Source organism: Canis lupus, chromosome 12 (genome assembly GCF_003254725.2).
Source record: "Canis lupus dingo isolate Sandy chromosome 12, ASM325472v2, whole genome shotgun sequence".
Lineage (NCBI taxonomy): Eukaryota > Metazoa > Chordata > Mammalia > Carnivora > Canidae > Canis > Canis lupus.
In genome coordinates this window covers 22,902,115-22,925,068 of record NC_064254.1, presented here as the reverse complement: position 1 = coordinate 22,925,068, position 22,954 = coordinate 22,902,115, and the positions used below count along the sequence as shown (strand labels likewise).

Below are 22,954 nucleotides of genomic sequence, written 5' to 3'. Positions count from 1 at the left end.
CCTAACTGACCTGCATTAGTGCTTCTCATAGTTTTCTGTGTTTTCACGTAGACATCATAGCTTTTCTACTAGATTATAAGTTTTTTCTATCAAGGACTGTGTCTTAAATATACTAGAATGCTAAGCCTTTTGTAAGTGTATGCTTGGTAAATATTGGTTGAATGATTTATTCTTTAGCTTACATAATGCTGAATATGTTCCTAAGAGCTATCATTTCATAGTAATTTTGATGAGGTCTCCCTATGAAATCAGAACTTGTTGAATTAATAGACATTTATAAAATTTGTATTATATTGTCTAGTAAGAAACCAAATCTCCTATGCTCAATTACAAAAGACCTTTGTTCAAGTAAACATGTTTTATTTGACAGGAAAGCATAAACATGACTTCAGTTAATTTGTTAATAGCTTCATGAGCTTTGGCCTGTGACACCTCCCTAGTCTACTGTAGTTTCCAAATCCAAAACACTGTGGCCTATCAAACAGCAAAATGTTTCATGATATGGGTAAAAGTACAATGCCCCCAGAAGTTTTTCCATTCTATGGCTACCACTGAAATAATCTGATTGAGACTCCAGTCTGCTACACTAATGATACTGACCTTATCAAAATACACTTGTCCACAAGATCTGGCCCTGCAACACATCTGTCTCACACTGTCTCCCTGGTTCCAGCCACTGCAGTCATCATGGTCTTTTTACTGCTCTCAACACACCAAGCATCATCCCTTTTCAAGGCATTTGTCCTAACTTTATTTTGCCTTAAATTATTTCGCATAAGTACTTAAGTTCACTTTCCTACTTGTCAAGCAATTTCCTTGGAAGAATGGAGTAAATTGGCATCTTCTCCTTGTCACTTGTTTCCTACATTATTTTTGTCATTTATCCATCTCAAGTGTTTTTCTCCTCCACCAGAGAGTTGGCTCTGTAAGGGCACAAATTTTGTACATGTTATTTTCTGTGACTATACCTGGAGCCCTGAACAGCATAGGAACTCCTCAAATGTCTGTGCACTGGTGGGATGAATAGTTGTCACTACTGAGCATTAAATGATGTTTTAACTTTTCTAAAAACAGAGACATGAAGAGTTACAAGAGTGCTAACATTCATTTTTTTAGGATACTGAAATTTAAATAGACTATACCAAGTGGCTTCTACCGAAGGAATTTGGTGAAACTTTCAAAGGATCCTTGTTTGATGTATGAAAGTAACAGCTTCCTCCAAGAAACTGTTCCCCATAAGTTCAACCATGTACTTCTTGTGAGAGTGTAGAAATTGCAGCACTTTCCTTACACACACACACACACACACACACACATATCATATACCAACACCCCTCCTAAGTATATGTTACAGTGGACTCATGATCCTAGTACAAGAAATCTTTGTGCTCTAATACACTTGGCTTTGTAGCCAGTCCACAAATGGACACTTTACCTAAGGTGGCTCAATAAAGACCCCTGTCCCAGTATTGTCCTGGCTGGAGCTCATGAAAAAGTACTCACTTTTCTTATATAAAAATCCTGTGACCTTTGGCATAATAGACATGGAAAAATAAAGCCAACACAAAAAACAAAATGATTGGGGGTGGGTGTTGGTAAGACAGAGGGGGTGGTTGGGGGAAGATGGGAGGGTGAAGAGAGAAGGAAGGAGAGAGGGAAGAGACAGAGAGAAACAGAAAGGTTCCCGTCTTTCCCAAGATTAGCTCCAAATTCTTTCTACGATGCACTTAAGTGAACCAATAGGTTTCCTCTAGTTTTTTCCCTAGTTCAACCTAATCATCCTGATTAATACAGGATACAGCATAGTAAAATTAATGAACAATTATCTCCAGCAGGAGTTTTTAAGATACATGTGGGGAAAAAAATCCTCTAGTATGACTGACTTCTTAGTGTTTTACAATGACTATCAATAAATACAAGAAAATAACCTTAAAATGGGATCCAGGGAAGCTACTTCCGCAAGTGTCTGAGCTGATAAGATACTGGTATATGTCTTTCTGATAAACTAAACTGATATAAGGCTAGAATTCAAATACTTAGAAGAGGAGGGACTGTATACTCTAAAATATTTTTAAAAATATTTTCTCAATTTGCCTTTGGTAGGAGCTAGATAGAAGCAAATTCAGACTGAACTTCATAAAAGGAATACTTGGATCTTTCAGGGTCCAGCCAGAAAGCAGGAGCCATGTAAGTGAATCGAGGAAATTGTGCACAGGTGACAGGGGAACCATAAAACTGAACATTAGGCAGCAAAGCAACCAGCAATGAGTAGGGCCTGGGTTGAGGCAGGTGACCAGGTGCCTAAGGCACACCATTTAGGGGGCACTCATTCTCAGGTGCTGATTGTACTTGCTCTACCCTGAGAGCGAGTGCCTCCTTATAGCTTGCCCCTCAGTGTTCTCACTTTTAAGGAGGCACTCCTGAGATTAGTAGGAACAGGAAAAGGAAACCACCACATCAACATCAATGAGGCCCCTTGGCTAGACAAAGAAAGAAGACACTGTTACAGGAACCCACCATCCAGAGTCACCAAAAGGAAGGTGGGACTGTCCATGGCCAACATTTAGAGCCACTGAAGAAACAGGCTATGCTAGAAATACCACCTGAAACAGAAAGGGGAGGGGGGGATATTCTGGATTCTCCCTCCAACAGAGCTTTCTGTTGGCTGAACCAGTTGGAATCTAGTTCATAGAGGAGTTGGGGGAATGTAGACTGCACAAGTCAGTCCCCTGTGTTAAGGAAAAGAAAAGGAACAGACCAAACCTCACAGAGCAAGCAGGCATTTGACCATCACAGGGCCATGCACTTTGGAAATCAGATGCAGGTGGCAGCTTTCTTGTTGTTGTGAACCTTGAGGAGTCTTACTTTATTCTTGCCCAAACAGGATATTTGGCCCTATCAATCTGTTTTTTCCATGGTTAACATTGTATTTTCCTATATATTTCATAGGTGATTTCTTTTTCTCTGAATGTTATCTAACCAAGTGAGGGAATAGTACTTGGACTCAGATCTAAAAATTCCTACCTGCTTCTCTATTTTCACTTTCAACTAAGGGTGGCATTGAGTTCTAAGTGCTTGGAAGTATTAAAGTTAAAACAAATCCTAAAATATGTTGTAAGTCATATGGAAGCTTTTGTAATTCTAGTGGTATTTGGCAGCCTTGCTGCAAATACCAAATATGTGTGGGCTTGACACCCTTCAGGAGAGTCTTCAACAAACTTTTTCCTTAAACTATGTTTTATAGGTCTTTTTCTTGGCTATTGGCAGTGGACTCCACAGTTATATGCCATCTAGAAGATTACTGCATGTGGCCTTCCCAAGAAGTCACTGTGTCTTTGCTTAGAATTTGCCTCTTGTGTTCAGATGCCAAGAAATGGCCCTACCACAGAAATGTTACCTCAAATCACAATAGCAGCAGCACTTAATATTTTTATGTTGTCTATGTATATAACTTTATGACAAAATTAGATGTTATTGAGCAAGCTAAGCTAAACGTACATTTGCAGAAAGACTTAAGATTGGATAAAATTCCTAGAGGCCAGAGCCAATAACTTCACTTACTATAGAAGGGATTCTTTCTACGATCTTTAGATGGCCTTTTAATAGTTTCAGTGGCAGAGAGAATTATTTTGAGAGCTAACCACTTAAGTTTAGGCAGCATTAAATGGCTACAGAGTTATCTCTCATAATCAAGCAAAATCTACCTCTGTAGACTCTACTTTTTTTTTTTAAAGATTTTATTTACTTATTCATGAGAGATACAGAGAGAGAGAGAGAGAGAGAGAGAGAGAGAGGCAGAGACACAGGCAGAGGGAGAAGCAGGCTCCATGCAGGGAGCCTGATGTGGGACTCGATCCTGGGCCTCCAGGATCAGGCCCTGGGCTGAAGGCAGCGCTAAACCACTGAGCCACCCCGGCTTCCCTATCTACATTCTTGACCACATAATGATCTTGAACTTTGCAACTGCAACTATTATCTACCACTGAGTCTTACCCAAAATAAATACCTACAATTGCATCAACCTTTGATTATATCATAGTTTCTAGATGTGGTTTGCTCCAAACCTGCTTTACCTCCTATATATTGAAACGTAATTATATTTTTGTTTTTCTACCTTCTTTGAGTTAACTGGTTTCAACTGGAGGAAAATCTATTTTGATTTCATGTATACTCAGCTTTCTCTCAGTTATATTCACTGCTTAGAAAAATTAACACCATTATGACCATAAATATCTTGTGGATATTCTGATCAGTTGTGTCTTTAGAATAAGCAAGATTTCTGGTAAATCATTTATAAACCAGATTGTGTGCACCTGAGTGGCTCAGTCAGTTGAGCATCCTACTCTTGATTTTGGCTTAGGTCATGATCTCAGGGCTGTGAGATCAAGTCCTGTATTGGGCTCCGTACTGGACATCCCTCTCCCTGGCCTCTCAAAGGAAGGAAATCAAATTGAACTTGAACTATTTGAAATGAACAATAAGGACAGAGTGGTAATATATAGTGATTAAATATTATGAAATGTTTTAAATTTTCTATGTAAGTGACAGTATTCAGTTTAATGAACACTCCAGTTTAAATGCCAGTTTACCTCCTAATAAATGGCTGAATACATATGTTAATCAGCTTAGTCATTTCCTCTTAAAACTCAATGTCTCCTTTCTTCTGCTTTTTGACTCTTGTTCCTATGAGATAAGTTTGAAGGGAGTTTGAGTATCCATCCACCACTGGCCAGGGGTTACCTTGTGTGATGGCATTCCTCGTCCTCCCTTCTCTCCTTGATGCTTCTCTCCAGCCTGTTCAGCCTTCACCCTTCTGGTAGTACCCTAACCATGACAAATGGATATTGGCCCATATGCTGCTCCTTCCTGGTCTTGATTCTAGTTATCTCAGGCCCACCTGTGCTCTCTCCATTCTAGTGTGAGACTACCTTGGGTCCCACTTGACAGGTTCCTCATTTCAGTTTTGCTGTCCTGGCATCTCAGTCAGCTGGTTGGGGAGCTTTTGGGTCTTATACTTCCTCTAGCATACACTTTTGGAAGCAGTACCAGTCCCCTGTATTGTAGGGCTCCCCTAAACCCATCTGGAATTTCTATCACCGATTTCCCCAACCATACTCTTTGTATTCAGCAGAGAGGAAGAGCCTTCAACTTAGGGACCCAGGAAGCAGGTTGTCACAGCTTTTTAAATTATTTCACTGCCCAATGGAAGCCAGTTCTTTGGATTACAAGAATGCTTAACCATGAATTTGAACATTACCAAAGCTGTACATCACCCCAGATATAAATGAGCAAAAGCAAATAGGTATGCAATGAAAGATTAAGAAATATATATATATATATATATATATATATATATATATATTTTATTTGATTTTATTTATTTATTCATGAGAGAAAGAGAGGCAGAGAAACAGGCAGAGGGAGAAGCAGGCTCCATGCAGGGAGCCCGATGCAGGATTCAATCCTGGATCTCCAGGATCACACCCTAGGCTGCAGGCAGCGCTAAACCACTGCGCCACCAGGGCTGCCCTGAAAGATTAAGAATTAAAACTAGTTTTGAACAAGCAGGGATGCTTTAAGGAATGACATGTTAAATATCCAGTTTTTTACATCTATAATGATTTCCAAGAAAGCAACTTCTACCTTTCATTAGAGTTGATTCTCTATCCCATTCCAGTTAATGGATCATCTTAGTTACTAAGCTAGAAATCACTGCTTTTGTCAATGACACCTCTTACTTCCAGTATTATACATTCATTTAGACATGATTTTACCTCATAAATGTCAAATTTGTTCTTTAACACAAATCCTTTTCCCCTTCTGCTTCATTTTAAATACTCATCACCAGTGACTTCATCCATTGCACTAATTTTCTAACAAGTACTTCTACTTACATATTCTCAACCTCCTATCCATCTCAATGATTGCTCCCCTGATAACAAAATTTGAGTAAAACAAATGCTGATGATGTCATGATTATTCATGAACCTTAAGTAGCTCTTTATTTCTTAGGGAAGAAAGCTCATCCCCCAGAGAAAGGCATTTAGGACCTATCATGATCTGGAGCTGTACTCCTTCCACACCTCAACAGCCCCTATAATACAAATCTCATTAAAGTATTCTCAGTACATCCTTGGCCTGTACATCATAGGTGCATTTTCTCAGCTGTTCCCTCTCTGTAGAACATCTTTTCCCTCACCATCCCCCACTTGTCAACATCCTTCAAGGCCCAAAGCAGAGCCAAACTATTCATCAACCTTTTCACCCTGCCCCTCCTTCCATGCTCCCCTACAAAATATAGAAACCGTCTCACTGGTGTTTCTGAATAGCTCTGTTTGTAATTCTCATAATAGCTACCACACTCTACTTTGTATTATCGTTCTCTATACTTATGAATATCTTCCCTGCCAGGTCATTAACTTAATGATGTGTTAGTTATTACTCTTTGTTTCCAAGTAACAGTAGCCAACTCCTGCTACTTTAAGCAAAAAGGAGACTTTGTTATGAGGATACAGCAATGTCTCATGGAAACCTTTTAGAGAGGTATACACACAAGTTGAGAGCAGAGATTTGGAGACTTTTCCACCTGATCCTGCATCTCAGCTTACATCACTTACTAAATATGTAACACCATGCATGATCATATTAAATGTCCTGTGTCTCAGTTTTCTCATTTATAAAATGAGGATGGTAATAGTACCTACTTCCTAGGATTACTGTGTGTTTTAAGGGACTTGGAATAGTTCTAATTAAATGTTATTTCAAAAACCAAGGTAGGACAGAAATGAAGCTGGACCTAAGACTGAGAGGCTATCTGGAATTCAGGTGACATTTCCAATTCAACGATGCTTCCTTTTCCCTCTTACTGCAGACTGAACTTCTTTACTTCCCATTGCTCATGTAAAAAGTTGCTTGCCCATACCTCATATGCTATACATCTCACTTTTTAGAAACATAGAATATATATTTGTTTCTGTTCTAAATTCCTGGGGAGGAGACTGATTGACCCAAATGAGGTCCATCAACTGTACCAAGCATTTATAAGGAGTCACTGAACAAACAAGTTCCAGGAACCCATCTTTATGGGAAGGCAGAATGAAGAGAAGGAGATTTAGGGAGCAAGTAGGTAGTGATCCACTGAACTGTTTCATTTACTTTAGAATCCTCCTTATGGAATTCTATGTTTCCAATTGAATTGTATCAAGTTCATTTATTACCATGTATGGTTATACTTGCACCCAGGTCTTGATATTGCATGCATTGTTATTTTAGGCACACTATTTGCTCAATTCTTTCAGAAATATTTGAGTAATAACTCATTATGTTCTGAGTGCTATGCTACCTACTGAGCCTATAATGGAGATAGAGGAACGTTCTTGCCCTTATATAGTTTGTATATATTACCTGCTGTTTTGGCTCCCTCCTCCTACCAAAACTTGGTCCTCCCATCATCCCAAGCCCTCCCTGGTTTATGAGTATTGGTAACACTGTAACACCTAATTCATATCAGCATCACTGTGCTCTCATTCTATAGTTTTTGGGTTTTTTTTTTTTTTTTTTTTACCTAATATTTAGTTGCACATTTACACTATTGCATAGGCCTCCCACTAACATTCATTTAGAACTGGAAGTTGTTTACCTCCTACCAAATTCCAAAAACATGAAGGCCTAAATTCTAGATCCATCTCTGGAACAATGACCTCTGTGACTAAGAACTTTAGGGCTTAGTTCCCTTTGAATCAATCAATCATAAGGAAAACTGACTAAATTAGTTATAAAAATCTGGAATTTTTAGATGCTTATTAAAAACTTACTTCTATGTGTATAGGTACTTTTTTTATTATTTACATGGTGTCATTTATTTACTGTCCCCCTTTCTTCCTCCTCATTATACACCCGCCTCTTTGTGTACACATCAAAATGTGTGGTAAGAGCAGGGTAGGGCAGAGTCCAAGAGAAGCTCTAGTATCAGGGAGCTAGAAATACTATAACTTGTTTCTGATATCTCAGCAGATTAACTCAATTACTGTGTTTCTGAGAGTATCGATCATTTATTTCCCTGAAAACTTCGGGGTCTGTGTTCCTTCGACATATCTCTGTACCTCTGTTCATCTTCCCCCCTCACTCTGTCTCAAAGGACAGTTTTTTCCACTAATTTCTAAGCTCAACACCATGTTTCTGCCCTAATCCCAAACTTATCCACACCCTCTAAGGCTTTTATCTCTGTGAATTTTCTCTTCTATGTATGGTATCATTCTTTACTTCCACTTACTTACCTCTGTCTTTTAAGGCTTCCAGGTTACAGGTCTCAATATTCTCCATCTCTCTCCATTCATATACCCCCAATTATGCCCTGATTTTCTTCTTTATTATCACATGTCTTCTGTCTCTATATCCTTGACATATACTTGTTAAAGCCAACATTTGCTGAGTGTTATGTGCCAATCTATGAGATAAGCATTTTTCATGGAAGATCCCACTGAGTCCTCAACAAGCCCATGACTGTGTACTATTAGAGTCATCTTACAGTTGGTGCATCAGAGAAGTAACATCAACATCACACAGCTAACAAGTATAGAACAGGTTTACGTACAAGTCTCCCTAAACTGATTTTTTTTAAGTACTAGACTATATGTCCTCTGTTTGTTTTTCAATTGTCAGCTCTCCCCTGTCCTGTCTCTAATGAAACCATTTAAAAATCTGTCAATTTCGGGATCCCTGGGTGGCACAGCAGTTTGGCACCTGCCTTTGGCCCAGGGCGCGATCCTGGAGACCCGGGATCGAATCCCACATCGGGCTCCCGGTGCATGGAGCCTGCTTCTCCCTCTGCCTGTGTCTCTGCCTCTCTCTCTCTCTCTCTCTCACTGTGTGCCTATCATAAATAAATTCAAAAATTTTTTTTAAATCTGTCAATTTCATAAATCCAGTAGATTTTTCTTGGTTCTTATTTTCCTTAAGTAGGTGAAGCATTCATCACTGTGGTATAAGTATTTAGAGAAACTTTAAGATTCTTGGGTTTCTCAGTCAGTGAAGTGTATGATTCTTGGTCTTTGCTAGGATCATGATTTCAAGGTCATGAGATCTAGCCCCAGGTCAGACTCCACCCTGAGCTTGGAGCCTGCTTGAGATTCTCTCTCTCCCTCCCCCGCCAACCCCGTTTGCTTACTTTCTTTCTCAAGAAAAGAAAAAAAAAGTATTTAGAGAAACTTCCTATTCTGGCTTGTGACATTGGACCTCCTCCTGAACTCCTTGTCTCTTTCACTAAATAATTTTCCTTCTTCTACCTCTAAAAGGCATACTACCTCTAAAAGGTGAGTGTTAACTAAATAGTAGGATGTGAATCTCTAATATTCTGATTCCTGTTGAGCTTCTTCAGAGAATTCAAAGTGGAGTAAATCAAAATAATTTTTTAAACTTTAATTGCTCTAAACTACCTGAAGCAAATAGAGAAGCACCATATTATGGGTATGCAAATGTATTATGGGAATATCAAAGTAAAGGTAAGGAAATTACAGCACAAAGGGTGGTTGTATGGAATTGAGAAGATCCTGCTGTAAAGTCTTTCCCTACATGTGGTGTGGATAGTTGAAAGTAGACTTTTACAGTTTATATTGTAAACCATAGTGTAACTACAACAATTTGAAGAGGTAGAAATATTAAATTAGTAAAAGAGATAAAATGGATCATAAAAAATAACAGAAGGTAGAAAAGAAAAACAACACAGATGGAATAGAAAATAGTTGAAAAATGGTAGATTTTAATCTATCCCATCAGTTGGTATATTAATTCTAACTGGCTGATATAACTGCACACCCCAAAATGGGTAATGGCTCTAACACATGGATGTTTGTTCCTCACCAAACATGCTTTTGTCAGTGGCCATCTCTCCTCCAGGTGGTAACTCATGGACTCAGGCTCCACCCGTCTTTTTTTTTTTTTTGTCTCACCATTCCCTAAGGCCTTACTAGAATCTGCATTTGACTATTGACAGAATTTCTAAAAAGACTTATCCCTAGAAATGGCGCCTGCATCACTTTGCTTGCACATCATTTGTTAACCTACAGTCACATAACAACACTTAATTTAAAGGGCATTTGGTTATGACACCTAGCAGAGTCCCAGAAGAGGAGGAAAGAAATTTTTGGTAAAGAGTTGGCATTATCTGCCACAGATGAACAGGTAAATGAAAACAATTATTTTCACACTTTATTATGCTTTAAAGTCATCTTAGAATATGAAACAATGGACTTTACAAGAACAAAAAAGTCAGTTTTCTGGAGATAGACAATAGAAATCTGCCTTTTAAACTAGGACTTTAGGTAATTCTGATACTCAGGTGGTCCCATTCTGAGCAACACTGTGCAAGGCAGGATGGAACCACTGTGATGACTGGACCGGGATATACTGACACATGAGAACCAGTTCTTTCCCAGACGAAACAGAGTCTCTTTCCACTCAAGTATGTTCTGAGGAGCAGCAGCTTCTGCATAATTCAGCAGTTGTTAGAAATTCAGAAGCTCAGGTCTCACCTCAGACATCATAAATGTTTGTTCATTTGTTTTGGGTTTCTTTTAGATTTTACATATAAGTGAAATAATATGTTTTTTTTTTCCTTTCTCTGTCCCATTTATTTCCTTTAGTACAATACCCTCTAAGTCAGGCATTGTAAGTGAAATCTTATGCTCATTCAAGTTTGAGGGGAACTGGCTTAATTATTTTGTGCCACTAGGGTGGAGGGAATAGGTGGTTACTGAAGTGCAGTATAGAAGCAATATCCACTCAAGAACAGGCAATGGGGGATCCCTGGGTGGCGCAGCGGTTTGGCGCCTGCCTTTGGCCCAGGGCGCGATCCTGGAGACCCGGGATCGAATCCCACATCGGGCTCCCGGTACATGGAGCCTGCTTCTCCCTTTGCCTGTGTCTCTGCCTCTCTCTCTCTCTGTGTGACTATCATAAAAAAAAAAAAAAAAAAAAAAAAAAAGAACAGACAATGGTAGAGGATTCCTATAGCAATCATCTCTATAATTTGGACTGAAACCAATAAATGAAAAAATAGAACCTGAAGGAAGCCAATATAGTTTTGGGGTTTTGTTGTAGCAGAAGAAGGGGATGACAATGAAACAAATACACATTACATGTGTGGTATATATTAATTAGAAGGATGCTATCATGCTCGGTATCATTGGATACCGACACGAATGATACCAAGCATGGATGGTATCCTCTCCTATCTTCCAGTTTCTTATAATCACTTTTCTATACCATTAAATATTCACTGAAAATATTTAATGGTTTCCCAATAGCCCATCTTATGTAATTTGTTAACTATTTCCTTATTACTGGATATTTAACTTATGGCCTTTTTTCTCCTGTTACAAATCATGGTACAAAGAATACCTTATCCTTGAACATGAATCTATATTAACATTTCTGGCTATTTTCTTGGGCTAGCTTCCTAGGAAAAAAAAAAAAAAAAGCCCTGGGACAATGATCATTTACTTTCTCAACTCTCTTATTACTATGCTGTGTAGATTTTTCAGAAAGTTGAAAAAAGGATCTTAAAAAAAGGAAGGTTTTTGATATGTTAGTGTTCTCTTTCTCAGTCACAACTGCCCCTTCTGGTGTTATTACATGGATTAAATGAACAATGCATGGGAAATGTTTAGTCATGTGCCTGGCATAGAGTGTTAATTGTTAACAATTGACATTGGACAGTATACTGCACACAGCTATCTGCATCCTTCCTCTGTCTTCTACTGTTTGAATTAGGAAATAGTGTTTGTCTTCCTAGAACCTCAGTCACCTCATCAGTAAAATGGGCATGGGTTACTACCCATTTCACACTAACATCGTGTGGTTTTATCATATATAAGGCATAAGACACAGTGTCTGTGACAAAATAAGCATTCAATAAATGTTCACTAATAGTATTTATTTTCTCTTACTTAAATTGAGAATTTTCTTATCTGTTTTCCATTTCTGTACCCACCCTTCTACACACACAGTCCCATTTCTATCTCCATTTGAAATATACTCAGTGAAGGTAAGAATATAATCTATCTCCTTATGTATAGTAAGGCAAAGGAGAATGAAACATGTAGGAAAACCTATTCAAAGATGAAGAATGTTGGGGCACCTGGTTGGCTCGGTGGCTGAGCATCTGCTTTGGCTCAGGTTGCGATCCCAGAGTCCTAGGACTGAGTCCCCATATCAGGCTCCCCGCAGGAAGCCTGCTTCTCCCTCTGCCTATGTGTCTTGTCTGGCTCTCTCGGTCTCTGAATAATAAATAAAATCTTAAAAAAATATGAGGGATATTACATGAAAGTTAGTAACCAATTAAGTTAGCTGAATTATCCTTCAACAGCAATATATATGCTTATCATCATTTACATATCAATTTTGGCATATACTTCCCTTAATTAAAACACTGGGCTTTATTCATGTATGCTAACAGTACATTACCTGTGATTTATATAATATGTTACATCCCTAGTACACATGAATGCAAATAGTGTTATTTTTAAGGTAGTATAAATCAATATATAGTAACTATTTAGAGTTGAGAAGTAGCTCAAGGCAAGATCTGAGCTTATTACAAAGAGTGCTATGCTTCATTAATGCTATCTGGCCTGATCACTGGAAGACAAGTAGCACCTTATGCTTAATTATAGTTCTCTGTTGGAGGGTATATTGACTTAGGAATGGCTGAGGAGATAGCTACTAGAAAAGTTAGTACATTTTTAATGTTTATCCCATATGAACATTTGCCTTTTCCCCACATAACTTAAATCCAAAAATGAGTAACTTAAACCATCAGATATTTTAGGTAAATCTAACATTATAGACTTTTTTTAAAAAAAGTTGATCATAGAAAGAAAGATGTCATTTCAAAACTTAACATATTAAAATTGTTTAAGTTCCTTAAGATTTTAGTATCCTCAACACCTAAAATGTTAGATTTTATTAAATATTGTGAAATCATGAAAATATAGGACATTATAACTTTTGCAAAATGATTTGACTCCTCTTAAGGATTTCTCATTTTCTTTGGGAAATAAGTTCTTACAGCATCAAGAAAAAGTCAAGATGTATTTTTCATTAGCATATCAGCATGGTCAGGTCATCTAAGCACTACACAAGATTAATACTCTGCAGAGCTCACCTAAGACTGTAGCACAAAATGATGTGCCCATTGTATATCTACAATCAATTTACCATTTTCCAGGAAAAAAGAGGCTACTAATATTTTATTCATTTTTCTCAGCCCCTAAGTCCAAGCACATAAGTATAGAGCTCAAGACAGAGCACATGTAACTGAACCCAACAAGTTTATCATTTCCTGGTCACTGGATAAATAGCTTTAATCATGAGCTTGGAGAAAGGTGGGAGCCAAGAATACCTCAACCCTTTGAGTTCTGGATTTTAGTTTAGGGAGAATTACTAGCTACAGGATTCTGTATATATCCCATGTCCCTGGCACATAGAATGCACTTCATAAATAGATTTAAGTCAAAGGAAGACTAATAAAAAATATACTGAGCAACAGTTTGTATTATATACCATTAGTAAAAGTTTCCTCATTTGCAAAGAAAATATTTATTTGTATAATATAAAGTGATTTATTTACATGTTTGTTATTCTGGGGGGTTGGAACACAGTGGGGTTGTAAACGCTTGACTTTAACTTGGATTTTGAAGCTACATTGCCACCTTGTGGTTTCTCATCTAAAGATGCACTTTCCTTCAAAACAAAAAACAAATGCTTTGTTCTGCAATCTGTGGTGCAAAAAACTCACTCATACTTGCATTTGTGAATGCACACACACGCACACATGCACACACACACACACCCTGGGAACACACACATACCCACACCCCTGGGAATGTGAAAGCATGAAAGTAGTGGTTTCTGTTCAGAGATATGGGAAAGGGAGTATCTACAAAAAATCTTTTAATGAAGATAATCTCTTGTAGGATAAAATCATCTAAGATCCCATCTATTATCTTTAAATGTCACTGTGTTTACTATATCATTTCAGTAAGTACAAAAAAATGTCACTCCGTTTACCATCAAAAATCAATGAAGAGAATGTTTTCCTACTGTCAAGAACTTGTTTTCATCATAGTATGTATCATTTCTAACAGAATAGGGATAGCGATATACAGAAAATATACAGGGTAAAACCAAATTTTTATAGTTGCAGAATTTCAAAACAGCTTATTTCTTTTTTTAAAGATGTATTTGAGAGAGAGAGAGAACACTAGCAAGCTCATGTGAGGGAGGGTAGGGGGAGGATAGAAAGAGAGAGAGAATCTCAAGAAGACTCCCTGCTAAGCATGAGCCCAACTCCGGGTTCAATCCCACAACACCAACATCATGACCTGAGCCTAAACGAAGAGTCAGATGCCTGACTGAGACACCCAGATACCCCTAAAGCACTTATGTAAAACAAGATCATAGCTTAGTATATGGGTAATATTATCCATTAAGATTTCTAGGGAATAGAATTATACATTTAATAGAGGTCAGAATTTAGGATTTAACTACATGAAAAGTGCTTTTAAAGTAGTACTATGATTTTTTAAAAAGAGAATTTAAAAGGCACTAATATCTTAATGTTCTCCTTCACAGGTAATATATACTTTAATAAACTTCAAATTTGTGAAAAAAAAAATTGCTTTGAAGCCACACAGTGGGTAGAATTCATTCAACTAATTTGGGAATAGAACTTATTGATAGAAAATCCCCAGGTCTACAGTTATTCTGATGCTAGGAAAAAGGGAAAGTGCGTTTTCCAAGTAACTTTTCATTCAGATCATGTATGTATTTAAAGATTTTGTATGCAGATTGACCCTACAGTCTCACATCTTAGGAAGAGCACTTCGTTGCAAAATAATGATGTTAATCAAGAAAATCAGTCTTAGATTCATTTATGTTCATTCTTGTTTACATACTATTATTCTACTACAGGCAAAAGTTTACACCCCCCCCCTTTTTAAACTATATATATAATTAGAATGAAATGAATTATCTGTTTTTACACCATCTGGTAATCACTGCTGTTAACCAGTTTGGTCTATCATCCAAAAAAAAAATTTTTTTTAACCTTGTAGGAATCCCTCTTAAGTCTCAAGGGGAAATCTAGAAGAATGATTCAAAAAGCACAGTTCCTTTGGTATGAGAAAGAGACACAGGGACCAACTAAAAGAGCTGCAAAAAACAAATCTCAAACAACCTGATCCACAAAATATAGAAAGTAATACTGGATTCTAAAACAAATTGGATATAAAAAAATACCTGGAGTCCCTACTGATAAAAAAAAAAAATCTTTGAATAAATCAAAGAGAACATACAAATCTCCCAAATGGGAGAATTCCAAATAATGTCCATAGATACTCTCTGTCTCTTAAGCATGATTTGCACATAGTGACTTTCCTCTGGAAAGTGGGGAGTGAGGACTTCCTTTCTGCAGACCCCTGACAAACACTATCCCAGCCAGGTGATCAAAGTGCTTACCAGTCATAAATCCTGTTGATAGTATCTATCTTTGATACAATGTATTGAGAATGGCATTTCACCTCTGTGGTCTTCCTCAAAATATTTTAGAATTCTAGTCTAACCATTAAGAAAAACATTGGACAAACCCAGACTAAAGGCCAGACAAGAACATTAAGTTCAAAATAAGGAAATCTGAATCATGTATAGACTTTAATAATAATGTACCAATGTTTGTCCATCAGCCATGACAGATTTACCATAATCACAAGATCATGTAACAGTATAGGAAACTTGGTGTGTATTTTTTTTTTACCAGTTTTCTGATGATCTGAAACTATTCTAAAAAAGTTAATCAAAAAAGAAAAACAAAAGGAAGTGTGACCCCCCCCCCCCCCCCCCCCCCCCGATTAGCAGTGAGAGCAGCATCCATGATCTTGTGAAAGACTCAGATTCTCAAGTCTGAGCCCAGATCTCCTGAGGCTGACTCTGGAGATGTAGCCACAGTGTATGGTTCCGATCCGTGAATATGAACAGCTGACCTAGCAGGCTACCCAAGATTTTTGCTTTCAGGTACTTCCCATTTTAGCAGAGGCCATGTTACTTTTTTCTCCAATGCCCTGGAGTTAAATAATCAGATTAGGCCTCTTGGTAGCTTCTGATTATCCAATTGTCACCTTTTATAGAGGCATGACATGCCTGCCTCTCTTCCCTAGTCTTCTCTAACCCTTTGATCTCCAGGGCCCCTTTCAGACCCCACTGTGATAATGTCTACAAGGACATCTCCAGCACATACATATCCTCTACCCTCTGATATCCCCATACACATGGCCTATACCAATTTGCATGCTTCCAGAAACCATAAATCCCAGTGTGAATTCTCTGGAGACAGATGTGACCTTGGGCAATTTTTTTGATCCTGATGTGCTTGAGTTTCTTCATTTGTGATTTGGGGATAATAGAATATCTACCTCATGGATTTCTGGTGAAGATTGTGAGTTAATACTCATAAGATGTTAAAAAAATACTCATAAGATGTTAGGAATAATATCCAACACTTAATAAAGACTCAGTAAACGTGAGATGATGCTATTGTTAATGGTAGATGTCTTGCCTCCCGATCACCTCTTCACTTCTCCCAAAGCAGCAGGATCGGGTAAGAGAACGACTCAATAAAGATTGAGTGAATTCAGTGTCAAATGAGCCCACAAAAATCCTATTTCCAAACATAGTGACCCTACTATTACCACTAGTCTTCTAAGTCACCTTGACTTTGTGTTGGGGTATTGGAAATATTTCGTGTTTATATAATAGTATTAGGATAGAACCAGGGAATTGGTTGGAAAATCTACCCAACCTAGAAGTGAATTCATCTTACTTCAAGCTGGTTGTGCTGTTATCACTGAATAACACCGTTTTAATTTTGATCTAAGATTATTTTACTTCCTGAGATCCTTAGAGTTTCTATTAGCCTAAAAGAGGAAAATTAGGTAGAAAAGAAATCAGCACCCGGGGGACTGTTCTAGCAGCAGGTGAGTAAGTGAGTATGTTTGGATAACAGGTTTAGATTTTGCTCATTTGCTCTTTGGAACAGGTTAAGTAGAAATTCAACAATTTACATGCCATAAATAGACAAGCCCTGAGTGTTCTGGTTTGTTTTCCAGATGGGGATTAATGTGGTGGACTCTGCAGTATCCGGATTAGGTGGCTGCCCTTATGCAAAAGGTGCTTCTGGGAATGTAGCCACTGAGGATTTGATATATATGCTTAATGGCTTGGGGCTCAACACAGTAAGTCATTTAACATATTTTAATATTCATGCATGCCTTGCAGATACAAATGGGAATGTGTCTCAGATTTGGGAAGCAATTTTGAGGTCAAAGTTTTACTACACTTTTGCTGTTTGCTAAAATGCACAGTGGGAAAATACAATAAAAACTCTTCAGGGGGCTTTATAAAGTAACTTATTGCTGTAGCTCCATCACCAATAATGCTACCATTTCACATTTTTATAGTGCTTCATGACCTCTGAAGTGTTTTTTCATGTATCATCTGATTTGATGTCACACACTGTGAGTTACAGCTTGTGTCTTTGCCATTAGGATTGTTGTTTTTGCAGTTTTGTTTTGGATGGATGTTTTCCTAGGAGGAAACAGAGATCTTGATTTTCTTGCGGTGACAACTAGAGCTTCTGGAAAAGAGCCCAGGGCACGATTGGAATGGTCAGGGAAGAGGAGAGCTTAATACTACTTGGCATGTGAGACACTAGAGAAAAAGAAGGGTCTCTAAAAAAAAAAAGTACCTGAAAAGTCACATACTCTATAGCATCCACCTAAATTAAATTAGCACTTTGTTTTGCCACATGCTTGTTAAAATTACTTATTAGTCTTTAAGACAGAATTTAGGGCAGATATAGAAGGCAAGAAAAAGGTTCACAAATGACTAGAAGTTCAAAATGTTTTCTGAGATGTAAAAGCATCATCTGGATTACAAAATGGAATTTTCTCCCTCTCCCTCTCTCTCTCACATCTTTTTTTCTCTCCACTTAAAGTTCTTTCAGTACCACTTGCCTGGAGTCTCCATTTCCACATCATTTTATTTCTCACCTCTGTTCCTGGCACTTGCTTCCACCACCACTCAGATGGCCTTACTCCCCCATACTCGATTTCACCTGGAGTGAGGTGCCACCATCCCAAAAAGTCTTCTTGTGTCTCCCTACCTAAACCCCCAGGCTCATACCTTGGGTTCCTTACCTTAAGACTTCCATGCCAATGTGTGTGCTTCTACCTCTAAGCCTACCCTGAGGTTTTATTATGATCTTATTTCTATGTCTAGCTTTCCCTGCTAAAGAACAATTATGGCAGCTATGCCCATTACATAGAGATGCTCAATGGCATTCACCGGGGGATGGGTATCACTCGGGATAAACATTAAAAGCTATTGCCTGTCTTTCCTGGTTAGGAATAACTAATTATTTCATTTACAAAGTAGCTTAATCATTTCTGGTAGAAATGTATGGCTACGACAAAAACTGAGACAAATTAGATCTTTCCTTGGAGATTTAGAGGACTGAATTGAACCTAGCCATGCTTTGATGCCTATTATATATCGGGTCATGTTCTAGAACTTGAGGGCTGAAATGCAAATAAGCCATGGCTTTACTCCTAAGAATTCAAAATTTAAATAGAAAGAAGAGCCTAATTCAACCAGTTTCACAGGCTAACAAGCCAAGATTCTTTGTAGAATCCAGTGCTATTATGGTTTCTGTGCCGTATCACTTACCAAGAGCCACTCATTTGACTTATATTTTGGTTGTTTGTTCTTTAATACCCTTGTTGTAGCTATGTCAGCGCAATTCCTTAGTTCCTTCTGAGGTATTCATCTTCCACACTGGTATGCAGACTTCAGACTTGCCTTTAAATTCGTCTTCCATGCTACCACAAGAGGATTTCATCTAAAAATACAAATATGAATATGCCTTGTTTCTGCTTGGATTCTCATTTCCTGAAAAGCAAAGCTGTGTTCTGTCATCTAATATGGCCTATTCATGCCTTTTCAGGGTATCTCTGCCTGTCATTCTACAGATATAGCATGGCATTCTTCAGGTGTTTTGTATCATTCTTCTGCCTACCGAACCCCCTCGGTCCCCCTTCTCAATGACTCATACTGCCCATATAAGACTCGGGTCAGAATTTACCCTTCCTGACACACTCCTCTCTGCTTTCTTTTCCTCAGTGGATTGATTGTCTCATCCTGTGCCCTCATAATCACCTGGGTATATCTCTTTCAGTGACTTTAATTACAATACAAGACGCCCTATCAACAGGCATCCATATTGCTTATTTGACACTAAACAGCCTGAGAACAGAAACTTTATTCTACATGGGGTTCCTGAAACCCCAGAGCATATCACAGTACATGAGACATATTTAAGCACCCGATAACTGATTCAGTAATAAATGCAATGCTATTTTATGATGATATCTGTTAGGTAAAATGATAGAGAAAGGCCAAAATGAAATTTTTGGAGAAAGTGTCAGCAAATTCCAATGCATACTTATTATCAATGGAATTCTTGGAAAGCACAAAACCCTGGTGACTAATATCTTTCTATAATCCTTTGCTGGGTGTAATTCAAAAATTAGAGACACATGTAGCTAATTATTCACAATACTTAAATAGCACTCCATTTAGGATGTCAACTAAAATGTGTCTAACATATTCTACCCTAAACCCATGCACAGGACAAAACAAGTTATCTGGAACGAAAGCAAATGTTGGTACCTTAAGAACAACTTTATAGCAAAAAGACAATGAGAATCATTTATAAGTATCACTTTACAAAATTATTTTCTTGACCATTCTCAAGAAGAGAGAAGTGAACTACAATGGAAACATTGCTTTAAAGTTTCTAGATAGAGTTGACTGTATTAAAATGATGCTCTCCTTATGGTCATTGTTATGAAAAGGTCCTGTGTTTGCATTTGTCTTTAAGAAAATGACAGACTTACATAAATACTAAGAACTACTTAATAGCAAGGAAACCTGAGTCTGTTCAATTTTAAGTCCACATTGTTTCTAGTCCATGTTAAGGGAAGACATAGAAGTTTATGAAATGCTACCTGAGGGCAAATCTCTGGGTAATCCACCTAATGCTCTGCCTCCCCTATATTGACAGCTGAGGTGCTGGGTGGGGACCTTTTGTTACACCAAGCCCAGGAGATGAGGAGCATGCCCCGAATTTGGCCCTCAAACCCAACCGCCTATCTGTCATTCATGGATTTACCTAAGCTTTTCTTGATCCTGTTTATGCTTTCAGACAGTACAACTTCTCAACCAAACAAGTTCCAGATGTGTACTAAATACTACTTCATTTTATTTGACCTACAACTACTACCTTCAATATCGTACCAATAGTGTTTCTGAATACTGTTAAAATTATACATTTACTTTTCCTGTATTTCTCATAGTTTTATCAAGTTGTTTCTTTATATAGTAAAAGTGTTTCTTCTTAAGCCCTTATCTATGAACAACTCTAAACCATTCTGATTGTAACTGCCCTCCACTGGCATTTTGTAGATTGTTTCTAATTTTGTCATTGCCCTTTCTAGAATGTAGATACCACCATGAATTACATTGAGTTTTTTCAGGTATGGCTAGCCTATGATTTTTATATAAGAATCAGATTCAAGATATGCTCTAATAAAACATAAAACTCTAAAATGCTTCTTATGTGATTTATGAAGAGACAAATGTTACCCTCATGTCAACAATAATCAACATTTTTTATTTCAAATTATTAATTGACTACTAATAACATGAAAACAAATCTGTTTTGTCTTCTTTTTCCCTAATCTACCTGGTATCCCTTCTTTCCCTTACTAGGGTGTGAATCTTTACAAAGTGATGGAAGCTGGTGACTTTATTTGCAAAGCTGTGAATAAAACCACAAATTCTAAAGTAGCACAAGCCTCCTTCAATGCTCGACTTGAATGAACTTGTGACTTAAAGCTGAGAAGACCCATTTCAGCTACAGATACTCATCTGAAAATCATTACTGTCAACTTTTTCTGAAATGTGAAGTAATAGACAAGCGTGGGAAAAAATATTTTAAAGAGTATTGCTAGATAGATTACAAAATCAGTGGAATGCAATACCAATCATTGGTAAACTGCAAACTGAAGCTAAATAAGATGATTTGTAGACATGCTTTTGAACTTGGAGAAAAGTCTACTCTTTTGCTCTTATAGAAATAACTTTTTAATTTAGTAGATGTGAAAATTGACTTCAGATTTCCCTAAGTATCAAATGCTGTGTTAATACTTAATCAAGCTGGCTTAGCACAGTATACATATTGTCAGTAGTTTATGAGCTCCTGCATAGTGCACAAAGTGTGTGGCCTTGATATTATGCATTATGCCTCTGGATCTCAACTTTCCATTTGCCAAGTCAGTTAAATTATGGACCAAGCGCCAAATCTCCATCTGACCGTACATAATTTTTAGCAATAGAACTTTTATATTTCTAGTATGGCTAACATCTGTTAACTATTTCAATGACTTTATCTTGTTCCAAGAGGCTGTGGTCAATGGCAAGTTGCCATATCCTGGAAACATTACGACCTCCCATGTTTGTTATATGCATCCAGTTTACCATACTTTCTCTTTCATCAGTTTTAGTAAAAACCAGGATGATATTATTCAAATATCAAAAAATATAAGGTTTTTCATTTCATGTCTCAGTTGTAATGATAAGAATAGATTGATACATATATTATAATCCACTTTGGTAATTTTCAGATCAAATCCAAATTGCTGAAGGAAAGATCACCATGATCCTAAGAATATTAAGGCAGTTTTTATTTCATGAAAAAAAAAAAAAAAACTATTTTCCTTTGATTAAATCACATCATTTTTTTGGTTGACTTTATGGCTATTTTTAATGTTGAAATGACTGAAATTTTATCTCTTGTAATAGAAAGCATTGCCAGAAATAACAAAAATTAATATATCAAAGTTGAGAAGAGGAGCTGGAAGACTGTTAAGAAAAAACATTTCTGTAACCTATGCAAATCATAAGGGGACAGAATTATTAAATGTGGGTCTGAACCATCAGTTCTATTATTTATGTAGACTTCTCCAGTAATATTTGCTGATCTTATCTTTGAATAAATTTGAATATAACTTGAAATATGAAAGTGAGCATTGTGGACTTTGTATTAAATATTCATCACAACTATTGAAATAAGAAATTCCAGAAAATATGAGAAGCATTGATTACAACTAAGTTAACTTTAAAGATAGTCATAATAATCACAAGGGAAGCATATTGGTAATTGACAAAACCACACTAAATTCCCACAAAAGAGGCTAACTCATCAGGTTGTGATGGGTGTTAGAACAGGAGCTTATTATCCTAAGTACTAAGTCTTTGCATTTGGGTTAGTATTGGTTGGGGGGTGGGAATAATACGGAGAGGAAACAAAATCACAGCTCGTTATGGATCTACCTGTTATATTCTCTTGTGGGTCTTTCTTCAAAAGAACACAGCCCTGTGCACTGTAGCAGTAATGGGACACCTGCCCCAGTGTGCACAGCAGGATATGTTCCCCATCTTCAGAGGAGACTAAGTTTTCCTCTCTTAGGGACCTGTGGGGTTCTTAGTTTGAGTTTCTGGAAAAGGATCTGTTGGTGCAAACTGCTTATAGGAACAGCCAGGATTTGCTGTTTTGAAATATAAACCATGGACTCTTCAGAAGGCAGAGCAAGTAATCAGAAACTCTAGGTGCAGCTTAGCACACACTTACGCAGCACACATCTTACTCTACAGATTCGTTTTTGAGAATACCTCAATGTTTCCTATTCACATTCACCACAAGAAAGTTCATGTTTTAGTTATATGTTATCCTTTCCCCACCCAAACCATCTAAATCTTTCTGCTACATTGGAGTTTTATTTCT

The 22,954-nt window shown here is 37.4% G+C and overlaps 1 protein-coding gene across 6 annotated transcripts in view; it reads left to right on the top strand.

The window, feature by feature from the left end:
- Positions 1–22,192, top strand: part of HMGCLL1 (3-hydroxymethyl-3-methylglutaryl-CoA lyase like 1) — a 205,208-nt gene extending 183,016 nt beyond the window's left edge. For all 6 annotated transcript variants that reach the window (XM_025419080.3, XM_049092198.1, XM_025419082.3 and 3 more), the window contains 2 exons: positions 17,160–17,285; positions 20,881–22,192. In XM_025419080.3, the coding sequence (XP_025274865.1) occupies positions 17,160–17,285; positions 20,881–20,991 (237 nt within the window). In that variant the 3' untranslated portion in view covers positions 20,992–22,192. The remainder of the gene's footprint in view (positions 1–17,159; positions 17,286–20,880) is intronic.
- Positions 22,193–22,954: the final 762 nt, after the last annotated feature.